Genomic DNA, 27,502 nt, shown 5'->3' with positions numbered 1-27,502 from the left:
GTGTATCTGAGTTTTTTTACTGACCAATCACTTATGAATTTTACCACCTCCATGTAACAGATATTGAATACTATGTGCAGATTGTGTAGGTAAACCCTCATAGTGCATCAGGGGCGTAACTAGAAGTCCCCAGGTCCCCCTGCAAGAATTTGAGTGGGCCCCCCAACCCCACCCCACCTTGGGGCCTGCTCATGGCCGTTTTGGGGGGGCAGGAGGGGTCAAAGCATAAGGGGAGAGCTTTGCACATCAGCTGGGAGGGGGGGTAGTCCCCCCCCCCCTCCCTCACCTCGGGCTCTCCCCTCTGCGCTCCCCTCCTGCATCTATCTAAGTGGCCGCAGCGGCGGCGGCGGCAGCTATAATTACCTCCATGCACCACAGAAGGTCTCCGATCTGCAAGGGCTTCACATTACTTCCTGTTTTAACAGGAAGTAATGTGAAGCCCTTGCAGATTGACAACCTCCGTGGTGAATGGAGGTCTTTATAGCTGCCGCCGCCACTGCTGACACTTAGATAGATGCAGGAGGGGAGTTCAGAGGAGAGAGCCCGAGGTGAGGGAGGGGGGGACTGTCCCCCCTCCCCGCTGATGTGCAAAGCTCTCCCCTCATGCTGCAACCCATCCTGCACCCCCAAAACGGCCATGAGCTGTGGAGGGGTCGCTGTATATGTGATGGGTATATGACTAGACGTGTGGAGGGATAGTTGGACGTGTGGTGGGGATATGTCTGGAGATGTGGAGCAATGGCTAAAATGGTGGTGGGCGGGCATGACTACAGGTAGGCGGGACATATGAAAGTAATAGCATTTCTTGTGAGTTTTGGATTCAATCAGGAAGGGTTATCATTTCTTTAAGGTTGCATAGTTACCCACAACCACCATAAGTAAGTAAAAGCACGCCTGGACTTAGAAGGATATGGAGGCTAACAAATGTATTTCCTTTTAAACAATGCAGATTGCCTGGCTGTCCCGCTGAGCCTCTACCTGTGATACTCATAGCCATAGACCCTGAACAAGCATGCAGATCGGATGTTTCTGACTGAAGTCAGACTGGATTAATCGCATGCCTGTTTCCGGTGTGGGATTCAGACACAGGAAGTGGGCGACGTCTGTCCTTCTGGTTGCTGTCTGTGAGGTGTGCAGATGTGCCTGCAGGTAACTCTGGTAAAGGATCCATTGCAGACTTTTTACATTGAACCAAGTTGACTGAAGACTAGTCTCTGCTTGGGCAGTCTTTGAGAAGAGGAGCCTGCTTTGTTTCAGGCTCCCCTGGAGCATTCTAGGTAGTGAGTTGGGCTCTTTTGTAGAGAGAACCACTACCTTCGGCACAAAGTGGTATAGATATTAAAGAGGAGCTGCCAGCCATACTATCTCAGAAAAAAACACATATATAAGTAGATACATACTTGCTCTACTTACATAATATATGTATTGCACTGTCCACATTTTGATTTTAGTGATTTTTCTACAGTAAAAAAAGAGAAAATCCTTCTTAGCATTTCACATTTTAACTGTGGCTATTTTAAAGCCAATCCTGATGTAATTTCCTCCCTTATTCTCCTCTGCCTAATTGTGTATGTATTGCCCGCCCTCCCCTATAGAAAGTGCATTGTCTCAGCATGAGAAATATTGGCCAATCAGAGAGGAACAGTAGTGTGGGAGGGGAAAACAGGAGGGAAAGAGGCTTCAGCCAATCAGGCTGCATTAGTTAAGTCTGAAGGGAAAGTAGAGAAGCAAAAAAGGACAACCCAGCATGCCCTGCAACTTCCTTTGTGTGTACCAAATTTTGTGTGTACTAAATAAGAGTCAGGGAAACTGGGGAATAATTATTTTTCAACAAGAAAAGTAATAGTGATTGTAAGTAAAGTGCGACTGACTCCTGAAGATAGAGATATCCCAGGACAAGATAATGAATCTGGAGGTACTTGTGAGACTGGAATGTTTGATGCTTCATTATTACAAACCCCATGACATGGCAATGTTTCTGAGGCAAATGTACACATACCTCCCAACTTTTTGAGATGAAAAAGAGGGACACTTAAGCCATGCCCCATGCCACACCCCTGATCACACCCCCGCCGTGCCCCTAGTCACGCATTCCATAATGATTTCATAACAAAAATATGTTTTTTTTTTAAATTCAAACCACACTGGTTCTTTCTATCCTGTTTCATTTTCATTCATAGTAACATTTTGAAATTAGTAATATATCAATTTAAAGGATGGGAATAAAGTTTAGAGTCAAACACATTTTTTAGTAGAGATATATATATTTACATAGAAAGAGGGACAAAGCCCTGAAAGAGGGACAAATGAGGAGAAAAGCGGGACAGAGGGACAGGGCTCCCAAAGAGGGACTGCCATCCCAAAAGAGGGACAGTTGGGAGCTATGTGTACAGCATATGAGAAGTGGTGTGTTTCCTATGATGGGGCATCTATATAGTTTCTCTGGTGTGTAAACTCCATATGGGTATAACAATTTATACAGTAACTTGCAATTTCAGCTAAGTAATTACTACCCAAATCCATACTCTCCTCATGTGGAGATGAAAAGTTTCCCAGTGTCCTTTCCTAATGTGTCACTCTCACCACCTCCCTAGTACAATTTATCTCCCCCTGTTGGTTTCCCCTATATTGTTTTTCCCTGCTGTAGGGGCAGGTGGCGCTGTTCCCCAATCTGCAGCTGCTCTGGTATGCTGGGGATATCTGGGCTGCATAGGTCCACTGAGACAGGAAGTGACATCACTTCCGGTTTCAAGCAGCGTTCAGCTCTACAACTAGTATGCAGCAAACCTGTGGTAACTGGGGAGTAATCTGGTAGGATCAGCTAGGTAGATGGAGGATAATGGTGCTACTAGCAAGGATAACCAGATAAGACAGTGTGAGGGGGGAAAAGTAAGGGGAGGATGGCTGGTGGGATCAACCAGATACAGCAGCAGCAAGAGGAGATGGGGGGTGGGGGGGGGAGGTGAGAGACTGAAGCAGGCAAAAGAAATAGGACAAAAGAAGGAACTAAAGAGGCAACAGGATACTAAGGGTAAGGAAAGTGGCAGTCAGAGGAAGACAGAAAAAGAAAAAAAGGCTTTGTTTACAAATGAGGGTCAAAAGGAACAAGGAGGGAAATGAAAAAAGAAAGGTGGTGGAGGTGCAGAATGAACATGGGAATGAAAGGAATACAGATTTGGGGGCTAAAAAATGTGTTGTCCCAGAGGTCGGAACAAAACACAGCAATGAAGATAGCTCAGTGCAAGTAATAAGAAACTCGATTCTGGGAATATGATGTCAAAAAGGTCCACCTGAACACAATGTGTGTAAGCCAGCTGCATTGGATAATTTGGTATTCCAGCTCAAAATAGGAGAAAAGTGGTTATGGGGCACTATGATGGTGAAACGAACACTATAAAGATGTTTATATTGTCGTTATTGAAAATGGTCTTCAAGGCCATTGATCTTTATGTTGTCTAAACCCCAGAAACCCCCACCCCACTCACACACAAACACAGACAGATGTCAGCTTCCTCTCACTGACTGGTCTTCTCACTTTCTGGAAGAAATATGAGTTGTGGACAGATAGAGCAGAACGGAAAGGGCTGTCTCCTCAGGTGGTCAGCCGAGGCAGTCTTTAGAGAGGAAGGTGACAGTCATGGTCCCAAATGAAGTACTTACCAGTGAACGATGGCTTGGGGTGGTTGAGGAATTATGGATTAACCACGCCAAGTAAGATCATGGATTAATTTGAAATCTGGGGAGGTGGCTGGAAGTGGATTATAAGGCTAAGAGTTGGTAATGTGACAAAACACATCCCCACATCAGTATTTATTGGAAGAGATAGGATCATAGTCTTTTACCAGGGACAATGCAGGACATGTCACACGTGGTTCAAAGAGTCATTTGAACATATCGTGTAAGGAGGTTAAATGTTCTAGGTGCCAAGGTTTAGGGCATTTGGCCAAACATTGTAAGTAAATTAGATGTCATTTGTGCCTAAAGTTAGGACACCCTTACACCCAATGCCCTGAATCTTGGTCAAACATGGACAGACAGGTATATGAAGAGAAGCATGTTTTTTGTTGAGGAGCCTTCCGGTGGTGTCCCAGATGAAGGGGTGCTTCCCAAAGCCCCTCCCCCCCCCACCCCGGGTGGGTTAATGCACAAGGTCACTCTACTTACACGACGGCGCGAGCGAGACTTCCGCGGTACTTTGCGTGGGGTCGTCACGGATCTCAGAGATCCGATCCGCCGTGTCAGTTCCAGATTCAAACTACTCAAATACATCAACAATACTGGTAAGGTGCCCCTTATTACTGTACTGACTGCGTGTCTGAGGTAATCTCCGTCAGCACAGTCAGCTGGGTTTCTGCCCCGCCCAAACTGATCACTTTTGTTGCTATGGTTTTCTACGCCTCTTGTAAATATGGAGATTTGTACCCGCTAACATTAAATAAATAATCTTAACTTGCATCATCCTTTTAAAATAACATTCTATTAAAAGTAAATAAAAATGTCTGCACTTGAACTTGGGGTTTAACCTCCTTGGCGGTACGCAGTTTCATATGCTGCGTCCACGGGAGGATTTTTTTTATATAAAATTTGATTTAAATGCTTAAGCTACCAGTTTGCTAGCTAACTATTGCCCACAAGTCCCCCTGCACTGCTCTGATCCCCCCGATCGCCGCCGGCAATATTTACCCGTCCACGATCCCTCGAGAGCCGCAGCTTCACCATTTAGCTTCAGTCATCGCTATGGCGACGATCAGACATGGCGTCTAACATCATGCGCAGTCCTGATCCTCCCCATAGCGAAGCCTGGTGCTGATTGGGAGGCTACGCCATCGTGGGATCCCTAGGGGGTACGTATAACGGCGGCGATCAGGGGTGATCGGGGGAGAGCGGAGAAACTTGGGGGGCATGGTTAGCTAGCAAAGTGCTAGCTTAAGCACATATATCAAATTTTATTTTAAAAAATCCACTGGGGGCCATGTGATCCTCTCCGGCGGCTAGCTCAAAAGTACCGCCAGGGAGGTTATTGTTGCCATTAAAAAATAATGTGGCAGGTGTCCGCCATAAAGTATAACAACACCCCAAAATCCTCAAATAATGAAAAGCAACCAACAGCAGCTCAACTCCAGAGCCTGGAATTATCCTTTATTTGAACCAGACCAGTGAGCAGGTACAGTGCGGACGATTCACTGAATCTGGAAAACACTGGAGAACATCGGGGAGCTAGTCAGGCCCAGATTTACCTCTCAGGAGCCTATAGGCATAGATGTCCTGCCATCTTATACATCCCCTTCCATGAACCTACAAACCCCCACTGAACTGCACTGCAAGTGTGCTGGCTGGCCCAGCTGTCTCCTTTACTTCCCTTGCCTGCCATAGGTAGCTACAGGTGCCCCATAGTATCAGGTAGCCAGAGGAACCTCAGTATTAAGTAGCTAAAGGTGCACCGAGTATTAGGTATCTAGAGGAACCTCAGTATTAAGTAGCCAGAGGTACCCCTGACTGAAAGAAGATCTTGTCGGTGGAGTGCTGAAAGCCGGGTGAGTAACCTCTCATTTACACTCTCATCAGGACTCTGCATAAGGAAGGAGGGAGGGAGGCAATTGGGGAGGGGCGTGAGCCGCCTTTCCATCATCAGGCGCCTGTAGGCACAAGCCTACAGTGCCTTATGGTAGATCCCGCCCTGCACCCAGCACTCCGACGTTCCTCGACCTACTCGCATAGCAACACAGAACGTCCTCAGCTACACCACTGAAACGCGTCTGTGCAGCCCAAGGGGATCGGGTCCCTATCCCCGCCGGGCAACATCCATCAAAGGTGTGTACGCACCGACATCTGATCTGCTTGCTTGTTCAGGGTCCATGGCTCAAAGTTTTACAGGCAGAGGCTCAGCAGGACAGCCAGGCAATGTGCATAGTTTAGAAGGATATAAATATGTCAGCCTCCATATGTCTCTCACCTCAGGTTTCCTTTAAGTGGCTCCTAGAACAAAAACTGTTGAGAATTAAAGGGAACCTGCCAGCGAGATGCATACGGAGGCTCCCATATTTATTTACTTTTAAACAATACCAGTTGACTGGCAGTCCTGCTGATCTCTCTGGCATAAGTAGTATCTGAATTACACACCTGAAACAAGCATGCAGCTAATCCAGTCAAACTTAAGTCAGAGACATCTGATCTGCATGCTGGTTTAGGGTCTATGGCTAAAAGTATTAGAGGCAGTGGATAAGGAAGATTGTTTAAAAGGAAATAAAGATGGCAGCCTCCATACACCCCTCACACTTCAGGTGTCTTTTAAGCCCAATGAGAGTAAATTACTCTCGGAAAATGGTGTAAGAACAAAGGAAGATAGGAAGGATCCAACACTAAAGGTAGCCATACACTGGTCGATTTGCCATCAGATTCAACCAACTGACAGATCCCTATCGGATCGAATCTGATCAGAGAGGGATCGTATGGCTACCTTTACTGCAAACAGATTGTGAACCGATTTCAGCCTGAAACCGATCACAATCTGTTGTGGTGGTGCTGCTGCTGCTGCCCCCGCCCGCATACATTACCTGCTCCGCCGGCGCGACTCCAGTCCCCAGGTCACCACTGCTCCGTCTCCGCTCTGGTCTCCGGCCCCGGCATGCTTTACTTCTTCCTGCCCGGCAGGAATTTTAAACAGTAGACTGCCCTCTACTGTTTAAACTTCCTGCCGGGCAGGAGGAACTGAAGCATGCTGGAGACCAGCGCAGACACGGAGCAGCGGTGACCGGGGGCAGTCGTGCCGGCGGAGCAGGTAATGTATGCGGCTCTATTGCGTCGGTCGTCGGGTACTCGAACGCCGCTAGCGACGCGCTCCCTACCCGCGGGCGATAGACGCTAATTTTCCACACGGAGCAATCGGCGGGATCGGATGAAAAGGATCGAATTTCGGCGTGTAGCGCGAAAGATTGGCAGCAGATTCGATCCCAGTGATCGAATCTGCTGTCGAAACGGCGGCGAATCGGGCCAGTGTATGGCCAGCTTAAGTCAATGGCTCTGTTGACATGACTTGTGATTCTCTCCCTGCGTCATAATATAGTAAAGCACCACTACAGCGAAAAAAAGTAAGCAGTTAAAATCTGGCAGGACCAACAGGTTTTGGACTAACACAATCTGTATATTGTAGAGTCTTCTCTCTACAATATACAGATTGTGGTGTCCTTTGATTTTGGCTCATTGGATGTTTGATGTGTGTATACAGCGTGCCTCTGAGGAAGCGGCTTTAGACCGTAAAACCCGTGTCAGGCAGTCTTATGTGTGATTTGGAACTCTGAATTTGTATCCATACGACATGTACGCAATTTGAAGACTTTATGAATGAAGAATAAATAAGAGGCATCCCCTCACCCCCACTGTGTACCCCGCTGTCTGTTACACCGTGGATTAAAGGTACCTCATTTTTGCTATCACAGTGCCTCGATTTTCTTTTTCTCCGCATGCAATGTATGTTTCTGAGAGCACGTTCTAGCATACTGTACAGGATCCGGTGCACCCAATGCTTCTTGCCCACATCTAGTGCCAGTCTCCTCCTCTTTATATTGCATAAATAAGAGAACATTTGCTTCCAAGAAAGCCCCTATTGTGTGTTTGTTTGATATCAATTGTTGTAACTATTAAGGGGTGGAACAATACTATTTTATTGTGGCGATAGAGGTTTTGGACTACTCCATCTCCTCACGAGGGTTTCTCAGGGATTTCTTATTTTTTCAAAAGCATTACCTGAACGACAGTTTAACTGCTAAGATAGTAAGATACTAGCCAGCCTCCCCACTCGCTTGCACACTATTTTGGCAGTTAGAATAGTTAGTCAGGAAATGCTCTTGAAAACAAAGAAAACCCTGAGAATCCTCCATGAGAAGATGGACTAGTCTACAAACCTGTCGTTCTGTCAGATTTTAACTGCTTACTTTTTTCGCTTGAGTGATTCTTTAACTAGACTTCCACTGTACACTTACTGCCTTGCATGTTCCCTCTCTGTGCATGTAGACGTTCGGTTCATATTCTGCACCAGGGCACACAGGATCTTACTAATGGCCACAGACAGGTACATTCAGAGTGGTCAGGTGACATAAATTCCCTTACACCCGTCCTGCCAAGCCGTCCTTCAACACCGACAGCCTCAGCTACACAAGTCGGCCCCAGGCAGGATATGTCACCGATCTTTTCGAACACACTTTTTTTTTTCCACTTTTCTTTTTTTTTTTTTTAAATGTGCTTCAATCACTGCAGAAATGTAAACGTGAGTGTTTTGTCTCGCAAGCGCGCCCACCTCCCATGTCAGCCTCCATGTAAATACCGTGCTATGGGGACGTATCCCCTGACACTTAGAGTCACCGGTCGGGGGCTGCCGGGAACTGTCACAGGCAGTTGTAACAGGCATCACAACATCTCAACACATCATAAGCCAACAAAAAAAAACATGCAGTCACTTACTCCAACCCCTTTAGGGCCTGGGATTCCTTCTGGTCCAGCCAAGCCCTGTGATAAAGACACACGTTAGTTCCCCATTGAGACAGCTCTGTTCTTTCTGTACAATGCAGGGAGAGCTCCTTGTTTTTGCCCCCTAGTAATGAATTTCATCACCACAGCCGCTAAGCCACAAATGGTATCATCCTCATTTGCGAAGCGACTTGACACACAAGCATACTGGTTTGGTTTATCTAATGTGGAATATTTAGGTATCTCACATGAAACAAATTAATACTCAGCTAGCACTGAACGCCAAGAATGTCCTCTGAGCGAATGTAATTATTTGATTGGGAACAAAACAGCTTCTGAGTGTCGTTAACTCCTTCAGCGCTCCGGATGTGCATTCCGCTGCAGGCTGCGCTAGGAACATGGGTGTCGGGGGATACTTGTTTCCCGTTGGCAACCAGAACATTCTTTCACAAAACTTTGTAAGGCAGCTCTAGATCAGGGTAGGACAAGAGGGATGAAGTACTTAGGTGTTGATAAACTGACCATGACCAAATGCCTTCAATGGGACCACCCACATAGTTCCTTAAAGGACCTCTGTCGCGAAAAGTTAAACATTTTAAATACATGTAAACATATACAAATAAGAAGTACGTTTCTTCCGAAGTAAAATGAATGCTGTCACTTACAGTATGTTGCTGTCACTTACAGTAAGTATTAGAAATCTGACATTACTGACAGATTTTGGACTAGCCCATCTTCTCATGGGGGGTTCTCAGGGTTTTCTTTATTTTTAAAAGCACTTAGTGAATGGCAGTTGCTCCGTTCAACTGCCAAAAAGTGTACAGTGAGCAGGGAAGCTGGCCAGCATCTTTGTATAGATCTTTTTCAGGGAATGTCTTTATAAAGAATAAAGGCCATGCTGAGAATCCCCTATGGAGAGATGAACTAGCCCAAAATCTGTTGGTAATATCAGATTTCTACTCCCTACTGTAAGTGACAGCAACATAGGAGAAAAGTAATTTATGACTCATTTTACTCTGGAAGAAATGAACTTCTTATTTGTATGTGTTTTATACTTTAAGATTTTCGCGACAGTTCCTCTTAAAAGAGGAACTGTAACCAAGGACTGAACTTCATCCAAATCAGAAGCTGTCTGATACCTTATTTACCATGAGAAATATTTACCTTTTCTGGAATAGATCATCAGGGGGACTGATATTGTGGTGAGACCCTTCCCACCGTGTGACGTCGGGACCTAGAATGTGACAGTTTCCTGACTATGAACCGTGTTGCATTGTGGGAAATAAAGTCTGTTTCCAACTGCCAAGCAATCAGTGTCTCCCTCTGTGCATATGTACTGTATATCTATTAAAAAAACAACCTTTTTGCTAAGATAATTTCTTGATAATTTCTCTTCTGTTTTAATTTCTCACTTACCGTATAAATTAATAAATAAAATTGCTTATATTTTACAATATTTATTTATAGATTATTTAGTTAGTGTTTGCCCATTGTAATATCTTTCCTCTCCCTCCATTCTGAAATGTATCACTGGTGGTGACCTCTTTAGTTCTGCCAGGTGATCTGTATGGAATGTTCATTGCTGAGAGATCTATGCACAGAGGGAGATACTGCTCGCTTGGCAGGTGGAAAAAGCTGTTAATCCCCACAATGCAACGAGTTTCACAGACAGGAAACTGTAAGGGCCTTGGTCATGACATCATACTGTGGGAGGGGTATTACCACAATATCAGCCATACAGTCCCCCCTGATAAAATGTTAAGATTTCTCATGAGAGAGGGAGAATCAGCTACTGATTGGAATGCAGTTCAATCCTTGGTTTATGGCTGATAGTGTAGTGAAACTCCTCCCACAGTGTGATGTCATGACCATGGTCCTGACAGTTAGCTGCCTGTCTGTGAACCTTGTTGCATTGTGGGAAATAATGGCTTTTAACAACAAGCAAGCAGTATTTCCCTCTGTGCATAGAACTTTCAGTAAAGAACATTCTGTACAGATCACATGGCAGAAGTAAAGAGGTCACAGCCAGTGATACATTTCAGAACGTTAAATAAGGGAGAGGAAAGATTTTACAATGGGAAAACACTGACTAAATCATTTATAAATTAATATTGTAAAAAAATAACCAGTTTTATTCATCATGTTAAGTTCACTACAGTTTTTTTAAATAATTAACAGTATTAACTAGTTCAACTTTTTGTTGCCTTGACAAAAAGTATGTCTCCGGATCTTCTACACGTCTGAACCACGCCCAACTTGCTTCAGACAAGCATGAAAACCCTGTCCAATCATTTCTCTTCCTCCCACTGATGAGGGGGGTCCAGTGTTGTGTAACCACACCTCCTCCCAGTTCATTCGTACCCTAAGCACTGACGTAACCATGAGTATTTGCCAGACAGCCTAAGCTAAATTTAGATTGTGATAAATTTATTTTCTGGACTCTAATCTAATCCACCAGCTTTATCATGATAAAAAAAAGGAAAAAAAACCAACAAAAAACATGGCGCTCCTACGCTGGGCGGAAAGTCTGGCTCCCATATGTTCCGCGGGCCAGGAAGCAGCTGGACCTCGCAGTGTAATGTCAGCCATATGCAGTGATCAATCATAGGTTGTAGCTCCCATATAGCTGAGCCCACAGGCTTTTGTTGTGCTACATCTTGGGATCAGTTTCAGGCAATTTAACTAATAACTGTGGGTAATTTCTGATTGTACAAACGGGCTGTCAAAGACTATGTGTGTAGCCGAACTCTCACAGGGAATTAAAGCCAAACTTGAGGTACATATGTTCTCTTTGTCATGTGTAGGCCCTTTAGAGTTTGTTCTAACATGCGCACAAGACCCTCCATCTACTTATGTCAAATAAATCAGTTGTAAAGTATCCATTTAGGAGGCTCTCACCAGCCACTTCCTGTGGCATAGACTTCTTTAGCCTTAACCTGCACTCTTCTTAAAGTGATTTGCCGTTTACACACTGCTCAGCATTCTAAATGATTTTACAGAGCAGGCTAGTGAACTTTTAAACCCTTCTCTGCAGAAAAAAAAGAAGATACAATGACTGCCAGTTGAGATAACAGGCTTCAGAAGACAGAGCTCTCTGTGACTTTCAAAGTCGTGGAGCTCAATGCCTCTTTTGCATAGATAACAACTGGAGTTTCTTAACTCTTCCTGTACTGGAAACTATATTAGACTTACCGTATGTCTCTGCTCCTAATGTTTTATTTCTTAGCTGTACTACACATACAAATCATTTGCCTTAATTCACTAAGCTTAACTCCTATCCTTAATAACGTTTCTAGAGTTATCACCATGGTGACGAGGCATGTAGTATTCAAGAAACATTTTACCTCAGGCAAAACTAAAGTTAACTCTCCAATCCTTAAAATAACTCCAGAATTCTAAACTTAAAGACAAGGGGCCATATGCAATTCACTTTTTCCCCTGAGTTTTCTCCTAGGAGAGAAATTTTCATCATCTTTTTAAAATAGATTTTCAGCATTTTGTGATAGAAAAAGTACCAAAAAAGTAAGTGAAAAAGTACTATAAAAATTATTTTGAGTATTTTTTTTGCTTGCTGGTGGCGTAAAAGGCATTTTATTGACAAGTTTAAAAATATCACCTTGGAGAAAACTCAGGAGAAAAAGTTAATTGCATATGGCCCAGGCTGTTAATTGACTGCATGTGAAAATAACTACAGAGGAGGTAACTTAAGGACTGAAGTGATAAGATAACTCTTTCACTGAGAAAACTTATCTCTACACCTTAATAAGGCAAGATCAATGTGTGGAGGTAAGTTTTCTCTCTTGTGAATTGATGCCATTATATCATTTATTTATTTTTTTTGCTTTAGTGTCTCTTCAGCAATATGTCTGCTTCCATAAATCAGGAAGTAGAAACAGTGCAGATTTATTTTAGGATTTGTATCAGCTGTAACATAGAAATGTTTTATGTTTAAAGGTCATTATGCTGTTGCGCAGCTTTTAAAGCAGAGAGGAAGTTCTGAGTTCAGGTACGCTTTAAATATTTTATTAAAAAAAACTGCATAAAAAAAGAGAAATAGTAAAAAATATTAACAAAATATGAACATAAATATTTATCTAAAAAAATAAAATAAACACAAGGGTGGCGATCAGACCCCACCAACAGAGAGCTCTGTTGGTGGGGAGAAAAGGGGGGGGGGGGGAATAACTCATGTGCTGTGTTGTGCGGCCCTGTAGCTTGGCTTTAAAGCTGCAGAGGCAAATTATGAAAAAAAAGCCTGGTCTTTAGGGGGGTTTACCACTGTGGTCCTCAAGTGGTTAAGCTATGCAGAATTCACCTCCCAGAGCATTCTGGGAGACTAGGTATTACTTTCACTGCCTTCGGAATTCTCAGAAACAAACTGAGCTGCACCTGAGAGGAGAAGATGTCACCATGTGATAAATGTCAGAATGTAAATCAGGGAGAGGAAAGATTTTACAATGGGCAAACACTGACTAAATAATTTATAAATTAATCCGATTTAAAAAAAATAATATTTGTATTAATTACGTTATTTTCATTACGGGTCCTCTTTAGGTACTTACAATAAAATCTGAATTACTAAAATTCTACATAGTCAAAACACGTACTGATAATTGCTAGACCTCGATCTCCATCATATGGTGAGAGCGAAGAGGCCGCCCCCGGCCCCCAGGACACGCCCACAAAGGAATAACAAAAGAGGTTGGAAACAACCAACAGTGAGTCTCAGTGGCGTAGCTAAGGAGCTGTGGGCCCCGATGCAAGTTTTACAATGGGGCCCCCCAAGCACTATATACATATCAATTTTAACGCCGCACCAAAACTTGCCAATGGCAACTACAGTGTCAGAGGTGCAAGAAGAGGATGGGGAACAGCTTGTTAATGATTACCACTATTTAAAGCATCTATAGAAGTGATTATTAAGAGCACAGGACCAATAGAGAGCTAAAACTGTAGCTGAGGGAGGGCCCTTTGGGGCCCCTCTGGCCCAAGGGCCCCGATGCGGTCGCTACCTCTGCACCCCCTATTGCTACGCCCCTGGAGAGTCTGTGAATCATCAGATTTGCTCCCGAGGACTTCATATAATACCAGATTCACAACAAAATCAATTCCAGATTAGTAAAGTTCACACAGTAACAGTCAGTGCTGCATGCCGCAACTTCAGGGAGTTCATATAAGGCTGACAAACCCACAGCTTCCCCTGAAATAAATTAAAAAGCAACACGAACTCAGAGAGACTCAGAGGAGAAATGAAATGAAGCAGAGTTCACTTCAAGCGTCCGATCCTGAGTGCGGAATGAGTTCATATGTTAGCCATTTTGTGCGCTCTGGTGCGATGCGGTGGGTGCACCTTGTTGACACCTTTTTAAAGTAAAACTGAAGCCTGAACTGAAAACTTAAAAAAACATAGTGAGATACTCACCTATGGAGAGCACAATGAGGGTAAAGAGGCGCCCAGGAGTTTATAAAACCGAGTTAAAAACAACAGTAAAAACGATAAATGAGGTGGCTTACCTCAATAAGGACATAGGAAAAAGGAGAGTTTTATTTTTGCACAGGCAACACATTTCATGGGTCCAAGCCCGCTTCCCCAGGCCAAGAAGAGTGCCAGAGTATGTAGAGCCACTATGCATGGAGTGCTTCAGAGTGCCAGAGAGAGAGAGAGAGAGAGAGAGAGAGAGATTTTAAAAATTTTCCGACGGAATTCCATATACCGCGGAACAGCTCAGGAATTCCGTCGGAATGAAACGGTAGCGGAATTTCGGTAGTGGCGGTATGCGGAATTACCGCGGAATCGGAAATTGGCTCTTCCGACCATGCCTGGCCAGTATGCATGGAGCGCTTCAGAGTGCCAGAGTATGTAGAGCCAGTATGCATGGAGTGCTTCAGAGTGCCAGAGTATGTAGAGCCAGTATGCATGGAGCGCTTCAGAGTGCAAGAGTATGTAGAGCCAGTATGCATGGAGCGCTTCAGAGTGCCAGAGTATGTAGAGCCAGTATGCATGGAGCGCTTCAGAGTGCCAGAGTATGTAGAGCCAGTATGCATTGAGCGCTTCAGAGTGCCAGAGTATGTAAAGCCAGTATGCATTTAGCGCTTCAGAGTGCCAGAGTATGTAGAGCCAGTATGCATGGAGTGCTTCAGAGTGCCAGAGTATGTAGAGCCAGTATGCATGAAGTGCTTCAGAGTGCCAGAGTATGTAGAGCCAGTATGCATGGAGTGCTTCAGAGTGCCAGAGTATGTAGAGCCAGTATGCATGGTGTGCTTCAGAGTGCCAGAGTATGTAGAGCCAGTATGCATGGAGTGCTTCAGAGTGCCAGAGTATGTAGAGCCAGTATGCATGGTGTGCTTCAGAGTGCCAGAGTATGTAGAGCCAGTATGCATGGTGTGCTTCAGAGTGCCAGAGTATGTAGAGCCAGTATGCATGGTGTGCTTCAGAGTGCCAGAGTATGTAGAGCCAGTATGCATGGAGTGCTTCAGAGTGCCAGAGTATGTAGAGCCAGTATGCATGGAGTGCTTCAGAGTGCCAGAGTATGTAGAGCCAGTATGCATGGTGTGCTTCAGAGTGCCAGAGTATGTAGAGCCAGTATGCATGGAGTGCTTCAGAGTGCCAGAGTATGTAGAGCCAGTATGCATGGTGTGCTTCAGAGTGCCAGAGTATGTAGAGCCAGTATGCATGGAGTGCTTCAGAGTGCCAGAGTATGTAGAGCCAGTATGCATGGAGTGCTTCAGAGTGCCAGAGTATGTAGAGCCAGTATGCATGGAGTGCTTCAGAGTGCCAGAGTATGTAGAGCCAGTATGCATGGAGTGCTTCAGAGTGCCAGAGTATGTAGAGCCAGTATGCATGGTGTGCTTCAGAGTGCTTCATGCATACTGAACAACAAACATTGTAATTCCTGGGCCAAATGGCCAAATAAAAGGGGTGAATTTTGTCCAAAGTAGAACGTATTATTTTAAAACTATAACGGACAAAAACTGAGAAATAATGATTTTTTTCCATTTTTTTCTTATTATTCTCAGTAAAATACATTTAGAATAAAATAATTCTTAGCAAAACACACCACCCAAAAAAAACCAAATTGGTGGCAAAAAAACCCCAAGATATACTGGTAGATCATTTCTTTGTATTGAGTAGTGATAAAGTTATTGGCGAATGAATAGGAGGAGCGCTGAAAGGACAACTGAAGTGAGCATAATATAGAGGCTGCCATATTTGTTTCCTTTTAAGAAATAACAGTTGCCTGGCAGCCCTGCTTATTTATTTGGCTGCAGTAATGTCTGAATAACACCAGAAACAAGCATGCAGCTTGTTAGATCTGACAGTACTGTCAGAAACAAATGATCTGCTGCATGCTCATTCAGGGGCTCTGGATTAAAGTTTTAGAAGCAGAGGATCAACAGGACAGCCAGGCAACTGGTATTGCTTAAAAGGAAATAAAAATGGCAGCCTCCGTATACCTCTCGCTTTAGGTGTCCTTGAAAGGGGAAAATTGCTCTGGACCATAAGGGGAAAAACGATAAGTCATGAAGTGGTTAAAGCTGTCAGATTTTTACTAACTACTGTGAGTGACAGCAACATAGAGAAAAGTAATTAATGGTGTATTTTGTAATATGTATACACAGTGGGATGCGAACGTTTGGGCAACCTTGTTAATCGTAATGATTTTCCTGTATAAATCGTTGATTGTTACGATAAAAAAATGTCAGTTAAATATATCATACAGGAGACATATTTGAGAAGTGAAATGATGTTTATTGGATTTACAGAAAATGTGCAATAATTGTTTAAATAAAATTAGGCAGGTGCATAAATTTGGGCACCACAAAAAAGAAATTAAATCAATATTTAGTAGATTCTCCTTTTCCAGAAATTACATCCTCTAAACGCTTCCTGTAGGTTCCAATGAGAGTCTGGATTCCTCCTTACAAAACATCTCTAGTTCATTCAGGTTTGACGGCTTCTGAGCATGGACAGCTCTCTTTACCTCACACCACAGATTTTCAATTGTATTCAGGTTTGGGGACTGAGTTGGCCATTCCAGAACGTTGTACTTGTTCCTCTGCATGAATGCCTTAGTGATTTTGAGCAGTGTTTAGGGTCGTTGTCTTGTTGAAATATCCAGCTCCGGCACAGCTTCAGCTTTGTCACTGATTCCTGGACATTAGTCTCCAGAATCTAATGATACTGAGTGGAATCCATGCGTCCCTCAACTTTGACAAGATTCCCTGCACTGGCCACACAGCCCCACAGCATGATGGAACCACCACCGTATTTTACAGTAGGTAGCTGGTGTTTTTCTTTAAATGTTGTGTTTTTCCTCTATGCATAACACCCCTTGTTATGCTCAAATAACTCAATTTTAGTTTTATCAGTCCACAGCACCTTATTCCAAAATGAAGCTGGCTTGTCCAAATGTGCTTTAGCATACCTCAAGCGGTTCTGTTTGTGCTGTGGGCAGAGAAAATGCTTCCTCTGCATCACTCTCGCATACAGCATCTCCTTGTGTAAAGTGCGCCGAATGGTTAAACGATGCACAGTGACTCCATCTGCAGCAAAATGATGTTGTAGGTCTTTGGTGCTAGTCTGTGGGTTGACTGTTCTCACCATTCGTCGCTTCTGTCTATCCGAGATTTTTCTTGGTCTGACACTTCGAGCCTTAACTTGAACTGAGCCTGTGGTCTTCCATTTCCTCAATATGTTCCTAACTGTGGAAAAAAGACAGCTGAAATCTCTGAGACAGCTTTCTGTATCCTCCCCTAAACCATGATGGTGAACAATCTTTGTCTTCAGGTCATTTGAGAGTTGTTTTGAGACCCCCATGTTGCTACTCTTGAGAGAAACTTAAAAGAGGAGGGAAACTTACAATTGACCCCCTCCTTAAATACTCTTTCTCATAATTGGATTCACCTGTGTATGTAGGTCAGGGGTCACTGAGCTTACCAAACCAATTTGAGTTCCAATCATTAGTTCTAAAGGTTTTGGAATCAATAAAATTATGCACCTGCCTAATTTTATTTAAACAATTATTGCGCACTTTCTGTAAATCCAATAAACTTCATTTCACTTCTCAAATATCACTGTGTGTGTCTCCTATATGATACATTTAACTGACATTTTTTATCGTAACAACCAATGATTTATACAGGAAAATCATGACGAATGACAAGGTTTCCCAAACGTTTGCACCCCACTATATATATATATATATATATATATATATATATATATATATATATATATATATAGTGGGTTGCAAAAGTATTCGGCCCCCTTGAAGTTTTCCACATGAAAGACCAACACAAAGTGGTGTACACATGAGAAGTGGAATGAAAATCGTACATGATTCCAAAACATTTTTTACAAATAAATAACTGCAAAGTGGTGTGTGCGTAATTATTTGGCCCCCTTTGATCTGAGTGCAGTCAGTTGCCTATATACATTGCCTGATGAGTGCTAATGACTAAATAAACTAAATAGTGCACCTGTGTGTAATCTAATGTCAGTACAAATACAGCTGCTCTGTGATGGCCTCAGAGGTTGTCTAAGAGAATATTGGGAGCAACAACACCGTGAAGTCCAAAGAACACATCAGACAGGTCAGGGATCAAGTTATTGAGAAATTTAAAGCAGGATTAGGCTACAAAAAGATTTCCAAAGCCTTGAACATCCCACGGAGCACTATTCAAGCAATCATTCAGAAATGGAAGGAGTATGGCACAACTGTAAACCTACCAAGACAAGGCCATCCACCTAAACTTACAGGCCGAACAAGGAGAGCGCTGATCAGAAATGCAGTCAAGAGGCCCCTGGTGACTTTGGACGAGCTGCAGAGATCTACAGCTCAGGTGGGAGACTCTGTCCATAGGACAACTATTAGTCATGCACTGTACAAAGTTGGCCTTTATGGAAGAGTGGCAAGAAGAAAGGCATTGTTAACAGAAAGCATAAGAAGTCCCGTTAGCAGTTGCCACAAGCCATGTGGGGGACCCAGCAACCATGTGGAAGAAGGTGCTCTGGTCAGATGAGACCACAATGGAACTTTTTGGCCAAAATGCAAAACGCTATGTGTGGTGGAAAACTAACACTGCACATCACTCTGAACACACCATCCCCACTGTCAAATATGGTGGTGGCAGCATCATGCTCGGGGGGTGCATCTCTTCAGCAGGGACAGGGAAGCTGGTCAGAGTTGATGGGAAGATGGATGGAGCCAAATACAGGGCAATCTTGGAAGAAAACCTCTTGGAGTCTGCAAAAGACTTGAGACTGGGGCGGAGGTTCACCTTCCAGCAGGACAACGACCCTAAACATAAAGCCAGGGCAACAATGGAATGGTTTAAAACAAAACATATCCATGTGTTACAATGGCCCAGTCAAAGTCCAGATCTAAATCCAATCGAGAATCTGTGGCATGATCTGAAAACTGCTGTTCACAAACGCTGTCCATCTAATCTGACTGAGCTAGAGCTGTTTTGTAAAGAAGAATGGGCAAGGATTTCAGTCTCTAGATGTGCAAAGCTGGTAGAGACATACCCTAAAAGACTGGCAGCTGTAATTGCAGCAAAAGGTGGTTCTACAAAGTATTGACTCAGGGGGCCGAATAATTACGCACACCCCACTTTGCAGTTATTTATTTGTAAAAAATGTTTGGAATGATGTATGATTTTCGTTCCACTTCTCACGTGTACACCACTTTGTATCAGGGCTGTGGAGTCGGAGTCGGAGTCGTGGAGTCGGAGTCGTGGAGTCGGGCAATTTTGGGTGCCTGGAGTCGGAGTCGGAGTCGGGAAAAAATGCACCGACTCCGACTCCGACTCCTAATGAATTTGTAACTGTAATTAAAATAGAAAATATGATAAAATGTTCTATTTCTCAGATAATAGTCATTAAAAATAATGTATATATACAGTAATAGCTGTGCTTAGTCCACAAAAATGAAATAAACCAATAAAAATTAGTTACTTGTGCTGCTTCAATAAAGCAGTCCCCGTATTGTTAAGGTCAGATATACATATCTGATTGTGACTGTATATATGATGAGTACACAGGAATCTCTTATATATACTAAATAACATCTATGCTGTAAGAATAAAGCCTGATGTGTAGCTGTGTCACTAATAGAGATGGTCAATGAGATGGAAATAATTCTGCACTGATGCTGATTTATGCAAATGTATGCACTGAAATCAAATAATTTGATATGTTATTAAAATTTGGTTTGGTGACTACAAATTAAAGGGTACCTGAGACGGATGAAAAGTAAAGTTTTATACATACCTGGGGCTTCCTCCAGCCCCCTTCAGGCTAATCAGTCCCTCACTGTCCTCCACCACCCGGATCTTCTGCTATGAGTCCTGGTAATTCAGCCAGTCAGCGCAGTCCGGCCGCATGCCACTCCCACAGCCAGGAACATTCTGCACCTGCGCAATAGTGCTGCACAGGTGTAGTATGCTCCTAGCGGTGGAGTGTGTTCATGCGCACTACGCCAGACTGGCTCAAGTACCTGGACTGATAGCAGAAGATCCAGGTGGTGGAGGAGGACAACGAGGGACTGATTATCCTGAAGGCGGCTGGAGGAAGCCCCAGGTATGTACAAAACTTTAATTTCATCTGTCTCAGGTTTACTTTGTTACACAGTAGTACTATACTCTACATATGCACTCCTCACAGAGCTGCAGGGAATCCACTGAGAATGCTGTGCACATTGAACACAGAGGTGTTGTCTGTTTACAACCTCATCATTCCCCTGCAGAGTACCTGCACATCATTCTTACATGTACCCACACTTACATTGCCTAGGGCCTGATAGATGTTCTTTGTTCCGGTTTGTACCTTTTACAAGTACTATTACTAAGGACTAGTTTTAGTCTAAAGGGAATAAATATAGTAGTCTACATATCCTTCTCACTTCAGTTGTCTTGTAAAATTCCTAAGCGTTGGCAGTTATGAGACGAATTTCATGTTACATACTTTTAATCAACAAAATTGTAATATGCAAATTAGAGGAGTCGGAGTCGTGGAGTCGGAGTCGAAGTCGGAGTCGGTGGAATCCTAAACTGAGGAGTCGGAGTCGGAGTCGGAGGATTTTTGGACCGACTCCACAGCCCTGCTTTGTATTGGTCTTTCACATGGAATTCCAATAAAATTGATGCATGTTTGTGGCAGTAATGTGACAAAATGTGGAAAACTTTAAGGGGGGCCGAATACTGTGTGTGTATATATATATAATTTTTTTGCGAAAATGGCCCTTTTACCATGGATATGAGCAAACAAAACATATGTAAAAACACTAACAACCCCTTATTCATAGATTGTTTGAAAAAAAAAAAAAGAGACCATTGGTCTTGAAGTAAAAAAAAAACTATTTAAATGCAAATAACCGTCCACACATTTGGAATATCCCTTTAGCTTTCCACACAATTGTCCACTCTCTCTTTAGAGAAGCTTGAGGGTTTTGGACAAGTTTGAGGAGTTAGAAATATGGAGCACAACATAATATAATAAATGATGAAACAAATGTATTTCGTGAATCAACATGCTTACTTCTTAAGAAATTAAAGAGGAACTGTTGTAAAAATAACGAAATGAATAGAATTGCTTATATTTTTCAATATTAACTTATAAATGATTTAGTCAGTGTTTGCTCATTGTAAAATCTTTCCTCTCCCTGATTTACATTCTGACATTTATCGCAGGTGGCAACATTTTTAGTCCTGTCCGGTGATCTCTGCGGAATGTTAGTTTACTGAGAGGGAGATGCTGCTTGCTTGGCAGTTGGAAACAGCTGTTTTTCCCCACAATGCAACAAGGTTCACAGACAGGAAACTGTCAGGACCATGGTCATGACATCACACAGTGGGAGGGGTTTCACAACAATATCAGCCATACAGATGTCACTGATGATCTATTTTAGAAAAGGTAAAGATTTGTTGTGGGAAAGGGGGTATCGGTTACTGATTGGGATGAATTTCAATCCTGGGTTAAAGTTCCTCTTTAGAGGAAAGGTCCAAGGTGAAAAAAAAAACAACAACAACAAGATCTAATTACCTGGGGCTTCCTCCAGCCCCTGGCATCCTATCCCTCACCGCAGCTCCGGTGTCCCAGGATCCCTTCTGTTGCAGATGTCGACCTCGACAGGTCAGCATCTTCTGTGCGCCCCGACGCTCGCTAGCATGCTCCAGTGGCCAGGGGCGTTCTGCACAGGCGCACTACTGCGCCTTCACCAAATGCTCCTGGCCACTAGAGCACTACTGCTAGCGGCGCAGCCACGCAGCCACAGAAGATGCTGACCTGGCGAGGTTGCAACAGAGGGGACCTCAAGACACTGGAGCTGCGGCGAGGGACATAGAGGCTGCCAGGGGCTGGAGGAAGCCCCAGGTAAATAGATCTTGTTTTTTTGGGGGGGGGGGGGGGGTTCACCTCGGGTGTGTCCTTGAGGTGCTTAGGCTATACAAAAAAGTTTGTTATGCAGCCTGGGCTAATATTGTGCATTCACAACTATGTGTAATTAATGCCTGTGATTTTACAATTACCTTTTTTTTTTTTTTTACTTTTCTGAAAAATTGAAAATGCATCAGCTGCCGTATGTCCTTAAAGAACATAGTAGATCCCTTACAGATGGGGGGGGGGGCTCAGGGGCAAAGCCAGCAGCACCCCTTAGGTAAGTCATGTGTGAAGTAAGGACTGGTACTTCAAAATTAAGTTAATAATTATTATTTATTTATTATTATTGATTTAATTTCTGCCAACTAAACCTATGATGTTCTCCATTACAAACCTCCCTTACGAGAAAAAGTTCAAGAAAGATGTATTCCAGGAGCTCAGTTGCCTTTAAAATCCATTTATATCCGTCTAACCAGCTTTTACAAATCCCAGGCCTACACTGAATAAAGGCCTTCTCTTGGCTTGGTGCTTCTGTCTGGACACTTCCTGTGACTTCCTGTGTTACCTAAACATATAGAACGTTTGTGGGGTCCAAATATGTAATAGTCATTTAAAATATGTAAAAAACGAAACAAAAACAAAAAAAGCTTTATGGTAATTTTTTTTTTCATGCGTTACTGAATGCACCTTTGACATTCAACAGATATACGAGTTTCAGTTAGGGGTAATAGGTTGAGGCAAAACATACAGCAGACTTTTAAACGTTCAAACTTTGACACTGAACCCAACATTGTGGATTGATAAAAAAGAAACACAAGTAGATAACTATGACAGACAGCTCTACCTCATAAGTAAGCCCCCTTAGTAATTCAGATTACTTTTGGTATTCTTGATGGAGCAGAGTGGTCTGTACACACAGATAGGCACTCAGTATAACAAGTTAGAACTCTTTACTGAATAAAAACATGCAGAGATATATCACACACAACCATCAGGTAATGCAGCTTTCTTAGAACAGAGAGGAATGGAGAGTGAATACAGGAAATCACAATACCATAGAGTTCAGTATCTCACTTTACAGACAGTGACATCTTGTGGTTGCTTTACTGTACTGCAGTTTAAAGTAATCCTGTTGATACTGCCAACATTTGTGACAACTACTCTATGGCCCTTTTTCAATTCACTGTTTCTCCAAAATTTTCTCCAAGGTCATATTTTCATACCTTATCAATAAGATGCCCTTTAAAGTGGATCCGAGATAAACTTTTTTACTCATTGCATAATTGTGTTCCTTTCATATAGTTTATATGGCATTTCTCAAGCCCAATACTTTTTTGGTTTTTTTTAATACTCTAATTCCCTATAAACTAAACAAGCTTCGCCCACAGCTTTTTCACAGTGCCTTGGCAGTGTAGCAAGGGTTTATGGGAGCTCAGTCTGGGGAGGAGGAGTTTACTAGCCAGAGGCTTCAGAGGCAGAGGGGAGGAGGGAGGAGGAGAGGGGGCTGAATTTACACACAGGCAAGCTGATAGCATCTCCAGCCCTCAGCCTGTGACAATGTGACAAACAGAACATGGCTGCCCTCATTGTGTCACAAGAATAAATATTCATAGACTCTTGAAGCTGGTTTGCAGCTAGATTTGCTGTGTAAACTTATCTAAACTTTAGATAAGATATATAGACAAGTTACTTGTTATAGTTAGTTTTTCATCTCGGATCCGCTTTAAGCCACCGACAAGCAAGAAAATCATCTTGACTGTACTTTTTCACCTTTTGGTACTTTTTCAGCTGCAGAGTGCTGAAAAGTTATTTGAAACGGAAGATAAAAAAGTATCTCCTAGGAGAAAACTTAGGAGAAAAAGTGAAATGAATAAGGGCCTATTACTGCATACAAGCTTCTAGGAGACAGATGAAACCCTACACACTGCATGCCTACAGAAGGTGGCTGCTCACATATCAGCCAGTAACAGTTAAATACAGTTACTGCACCTGCCTGCCAGGGTAACCCGCTGCCCCTGCAGCTCCAGCCATGCCAGGTAGCCCCTGAAAAACAAAAACACAAATAAGGCAATTAGTTACAATTGACATGGTTTCTTCTCAAAAGCTAAACAAAAGTGACAATTTCTTTTCCATGAAGGTCTAGCATTTTTACTTTTAGTGCAATACTGTCTTTATGACATTAAACTTTTTTTTTTCTCAGTGGGAGCGTTCTTTAAAAAGTTCTCAGAAAGCGCTAATGGCCAAAAAGCACTCCGAAAAGTGCTTATAGTGTTCCTGAGCCCTAAAGGGGGTCTGTTTATCAAGGTAAGGGAAACATCCTATTTGAAAGGCTACCTCCAGGGGGCAGCACAAGTACCATTCTCACCTTGATCCCATGAATGAGGATCTGCCAGAAAACGTGGATTTCCCAAACCTCTTAGCACTTAAGGGGAAGACTCACTAAACAGTGATAAGCAAACTAACGCGTGTGACGTTATACGCTTGATGAGTAGTGCTGCTCAAATCTGGAACCGGGAGATACCCGGATAGTTCTGTCCGGATATCTCCCAGTAAACCTGTGTGTGTGTGTGTGTGGGGGGGGTCAATCTTACCTGTCTGACGTCTTCTTTGTCCGACCCTCGGCGCCTCCCACGATGCACTCCATGCGCGTCACGTGATTACAAACACTTCCTCTTTCAACCCGGAAGGAGGAAGTGTTTGTAATCACGTGACCGCCGCTTGGAGCGTAACGTGGGAGGCGCCGAGGGACAAACGAAGAAGACGTCAGACAAGTAAGATTGACCCCCCGCCCACCCCGCACAGGTTTACTGGGAGATATCCGGACAGAACTATCCGGATGTCTCCCGGATCCGGATTTGAGCAGCCCTGTTGATGAGTAGAGTGTGATACATTTCATGTAATCAGGGGCGTAGCAATAGGGGTTGCGACCGCATCGGGGCCCTTGAGCCAGAAGGGCCCTCCCTCAACTACAGTATCAGCTCTCTATTGGTCCTGCGCTCATAATAATCACTTCTATAGATTCTTTGAATAGTGGTAATCATTAACAAGCTGTTCCCCATCCCTTTCTTGCAGTGCGCCGTATCAGTTGTTATGTATAGAGTGCTTGGGGGGCCCCATGGTAAAACTTGCATCGGGGCCCACGGCTCCTTAGTTACGCCAATGCATGTAATGTATTTCGTTCTGATGCTCTACTCATCATATGGTAAGACCAGGGGCGCCGCGAGGCATAAAGCGAACCAAGCGGTTGCTTGGGGCCTCAAGATCGTATGGGCCTCGGCGGCTCAGTGACGTCGGCGTGACGTCACTGTTTTCCCGCAGCCGCAGAGCAGAGTAGGGCAAGGCTACGGGAAGATGGCCGCCGCCGAAGCCCTGCTCTGGAGACTATGCCTCCAGTACAGGGCTTCAGGTGGCCATCTTCCCGTAGCCCTGATTCAATCAGCGCGGGAGATTGGAGGAGGGAGGGAGCTCCGTGGGAACTGCGCGCCTGAGGAGCCGGCCAGGAGAGGAGACGGGGAGAGAAGACTTTTGCCAGTGTCAGGTGAGTAAATTCTTTTCTTTTTGCAGCTCTGAAAATGTGCCCTAATTGCGTTTGATATCTGCTGAACTGTTCCCTAATTGTGTTTGATTTCTGCTGAACTGTGCCCTAATTGTGTTTGATTTCTGCTGAACTGTACCCTAATTGTGTTTGATTTCTGCTGAACTGTTGCCTAATTGTGTTTGATTTCTGCTGAAAATGTGCCCTAATTGCATTTGATATCTGCTGAAAATGTGCCCTAATTGCGTTTGATTTCTGCTGAACTGTGCCCTAATTGCGTTTGATTTCTGCTGAACTGTGCCCTAATTGCATTTGATTTCTGCTGAAAATGTGCCCTAATTGCGTTTGATTTCTGCTGAAAATGTGCCCAAATTGCGTTTGATTTCTGCTGAAATGTGGCCCTAATTGCGTTTGATTTCTGCTGAAATGTGGCCCTAATTGCGTTTGATTTCTGCTGAAACGGTGCCATAATTGCGTTTGATTTCTGCTGAAAATGTGCCCAAATTGCGTTTGATTTCTGCTGAAATGTGGGTTTAATTGCGTTTGATTTCTGCTGAAAATGTGCCATAATTGCGTTTGATTTCTGCTGAAAATGTGCCCAAATTGCGTTTGATTTCTGCTGAAATGTGGCCCAAATTGCGTTTGATTTCTGCTGAAAATGTGCCCAAATTGCGTTTGATTTCTGCTGAAAATGTGCCCTAATTTCGTTTGATTTCTGCTGAAAATGTGCCCAAATTGCGTTTGATTTCTGCTGAAATGTGGCCTAAATTCTGTTTGTTTTCTGTTGAATTGTTGCACAAATTGCATTTGTTTTCTGCTGAAATGTTGCACAAATTGCCTTTTTATTTTCTGGTGTCTGGGGTAACTGTTGCTGCATTTATTATTTAATGGTCATAGTTGGCTATATTTGCTGTGCTACGGTTAAGCTCTGCCCATACAATGTCATGGCCAAATTCATCTTTCGGAATCACCCCCACATCCATTTTCCCCGCATACAGCCCCGCCCCAATCCGCCCTCCAGCTCCACCCACATGTCATGGCCACACCCATTTTTCGCCGCGGCGCACTTCGCGCGCCGCAGGATAGGGCCACTTCCTACAGTCCGCTTGAAGCCACAAAAACCTTAGCTGCACCCCTGGGTAAGACGTTATTCTGCTTACCGCAGTTTAGTGAATACTCCCCTTAGTACTTTGTAATGCCCTAAAGCAGGGGTGTCAAACTCAAATAAGTAAGGGACCAAAATCTACCACACAGTCGTGGGCCAAATAGGCTAAATGTTTATTAAGATTTAACATTTATTGAACAGTCTCAAACGAAGTGACGTAATTGTAGTGACCGTGGGAGGGCCTGAGTAACGGCTCCTCCCCCCCCCCCCCCCTCTGCAGAGTAGTGCAGGGAAGCAGTTTAATATTTGCCTGCTCCAGCGGTGCTTCAGGTCTCCTCTGATCTTCCTGACAGCCACACGCTCTATGCTGCATACTTCTGACTCCTAATGCATGTCACGTGATCGGGAGAAAGACATATGGAAGCACAGAGTATGCAGCTACTCAGAAGAACAGAAGAGATAGGACACATTGCTGTGGCAGGTTAATCTTACACTGCTGCCCTACTCTGCTGTGGCTTTTACCAACCACATGGGGGGTTGGATCCCAGTAGGGGGCCCCTTGCTAATTTTTCAGGAGGGGGCATCCCATGGGTTGTTGCTGCACCCCGGCTCAAACTGACTCTGTCATCAGTGAGCTCCTCTTTTACTGCTTACACAATAATGCACATTTGAGGTTCTCAAGGGCCACATAAAATAGCAAGGAGGGCCGCATTCGGCCCGCGGGCCTTGAGTTTGACACCTGTGCCCTAAAATGTAACCATACAAATATTAAATGCTTCCCAGATTCAAAACAGGGCTAACAAACAAAACCAACATTGTTGATCAAAGCTAGTAAATATGGTAAGGTAAAAAATATTATATCTTGCAGATTCCAAAAGAGTAACGTTCCAATTCTAATGTCCTTACCAACTCATCCCAGTTACACCAACGATTAAGTGAATGCTGGCACACTCATTATCATCCAATCAGAAAGCGTTCTTTTAACCAAATAATGTTTTGTGTATTAAGCACATATGTA

At 43.6% G+C, this 27,502-nt stretch overlaps 1 protein-coding gene across 1 annotated transcript in view; it reads right to left on the bottom strand.

Moving 5' to 3' along the window:
• The window catches only part of COL24A1 (collagen type XXIV alpha 1 chain), a 505,872-nt gene that overhangs the window by 241,399 nt on the left and 236,971 nt on the right, over nt 1-27,502 (bottom strand). Inside the window, exons 9-10 of the mRNA XM_068239109.1 lie at nt 23,834-23,887; nt 8,458-8,502 (exon numbers count right to left, since the gene is read on the bottom strand). Coding sequence (XP_068095210.1) covers nt 8,458-8,502; nt 23,834-23,887 — 99 coding nt within the window. The remainder of the gene's footprint in view (nt 1-8,457; nt 8,503-23,833; nt 23,888-27,502) is intronic.

This window comes from Hyperolius riggenbachi, chromosome 6, assembly GCF_040937935.1.
Source record: "Hyperolius riggenbachi isolate aHypRig1 chromosome 6, aHypRig1.pri, whole genome shotgun sequence".
NCBI classification, from domain to species: domain Eukaryota; kingdom Metazoa; phylum Chordata; class Amphibia; order Anura; family Hyperoliidae; genus Hyperolius; species Hyperolius riggenbachi.
The sequence above is the reverse complement of the archived record's forward strand: the minus strand, read 5'-3'. Positions and strand labels throughout refer to the sequence as shown.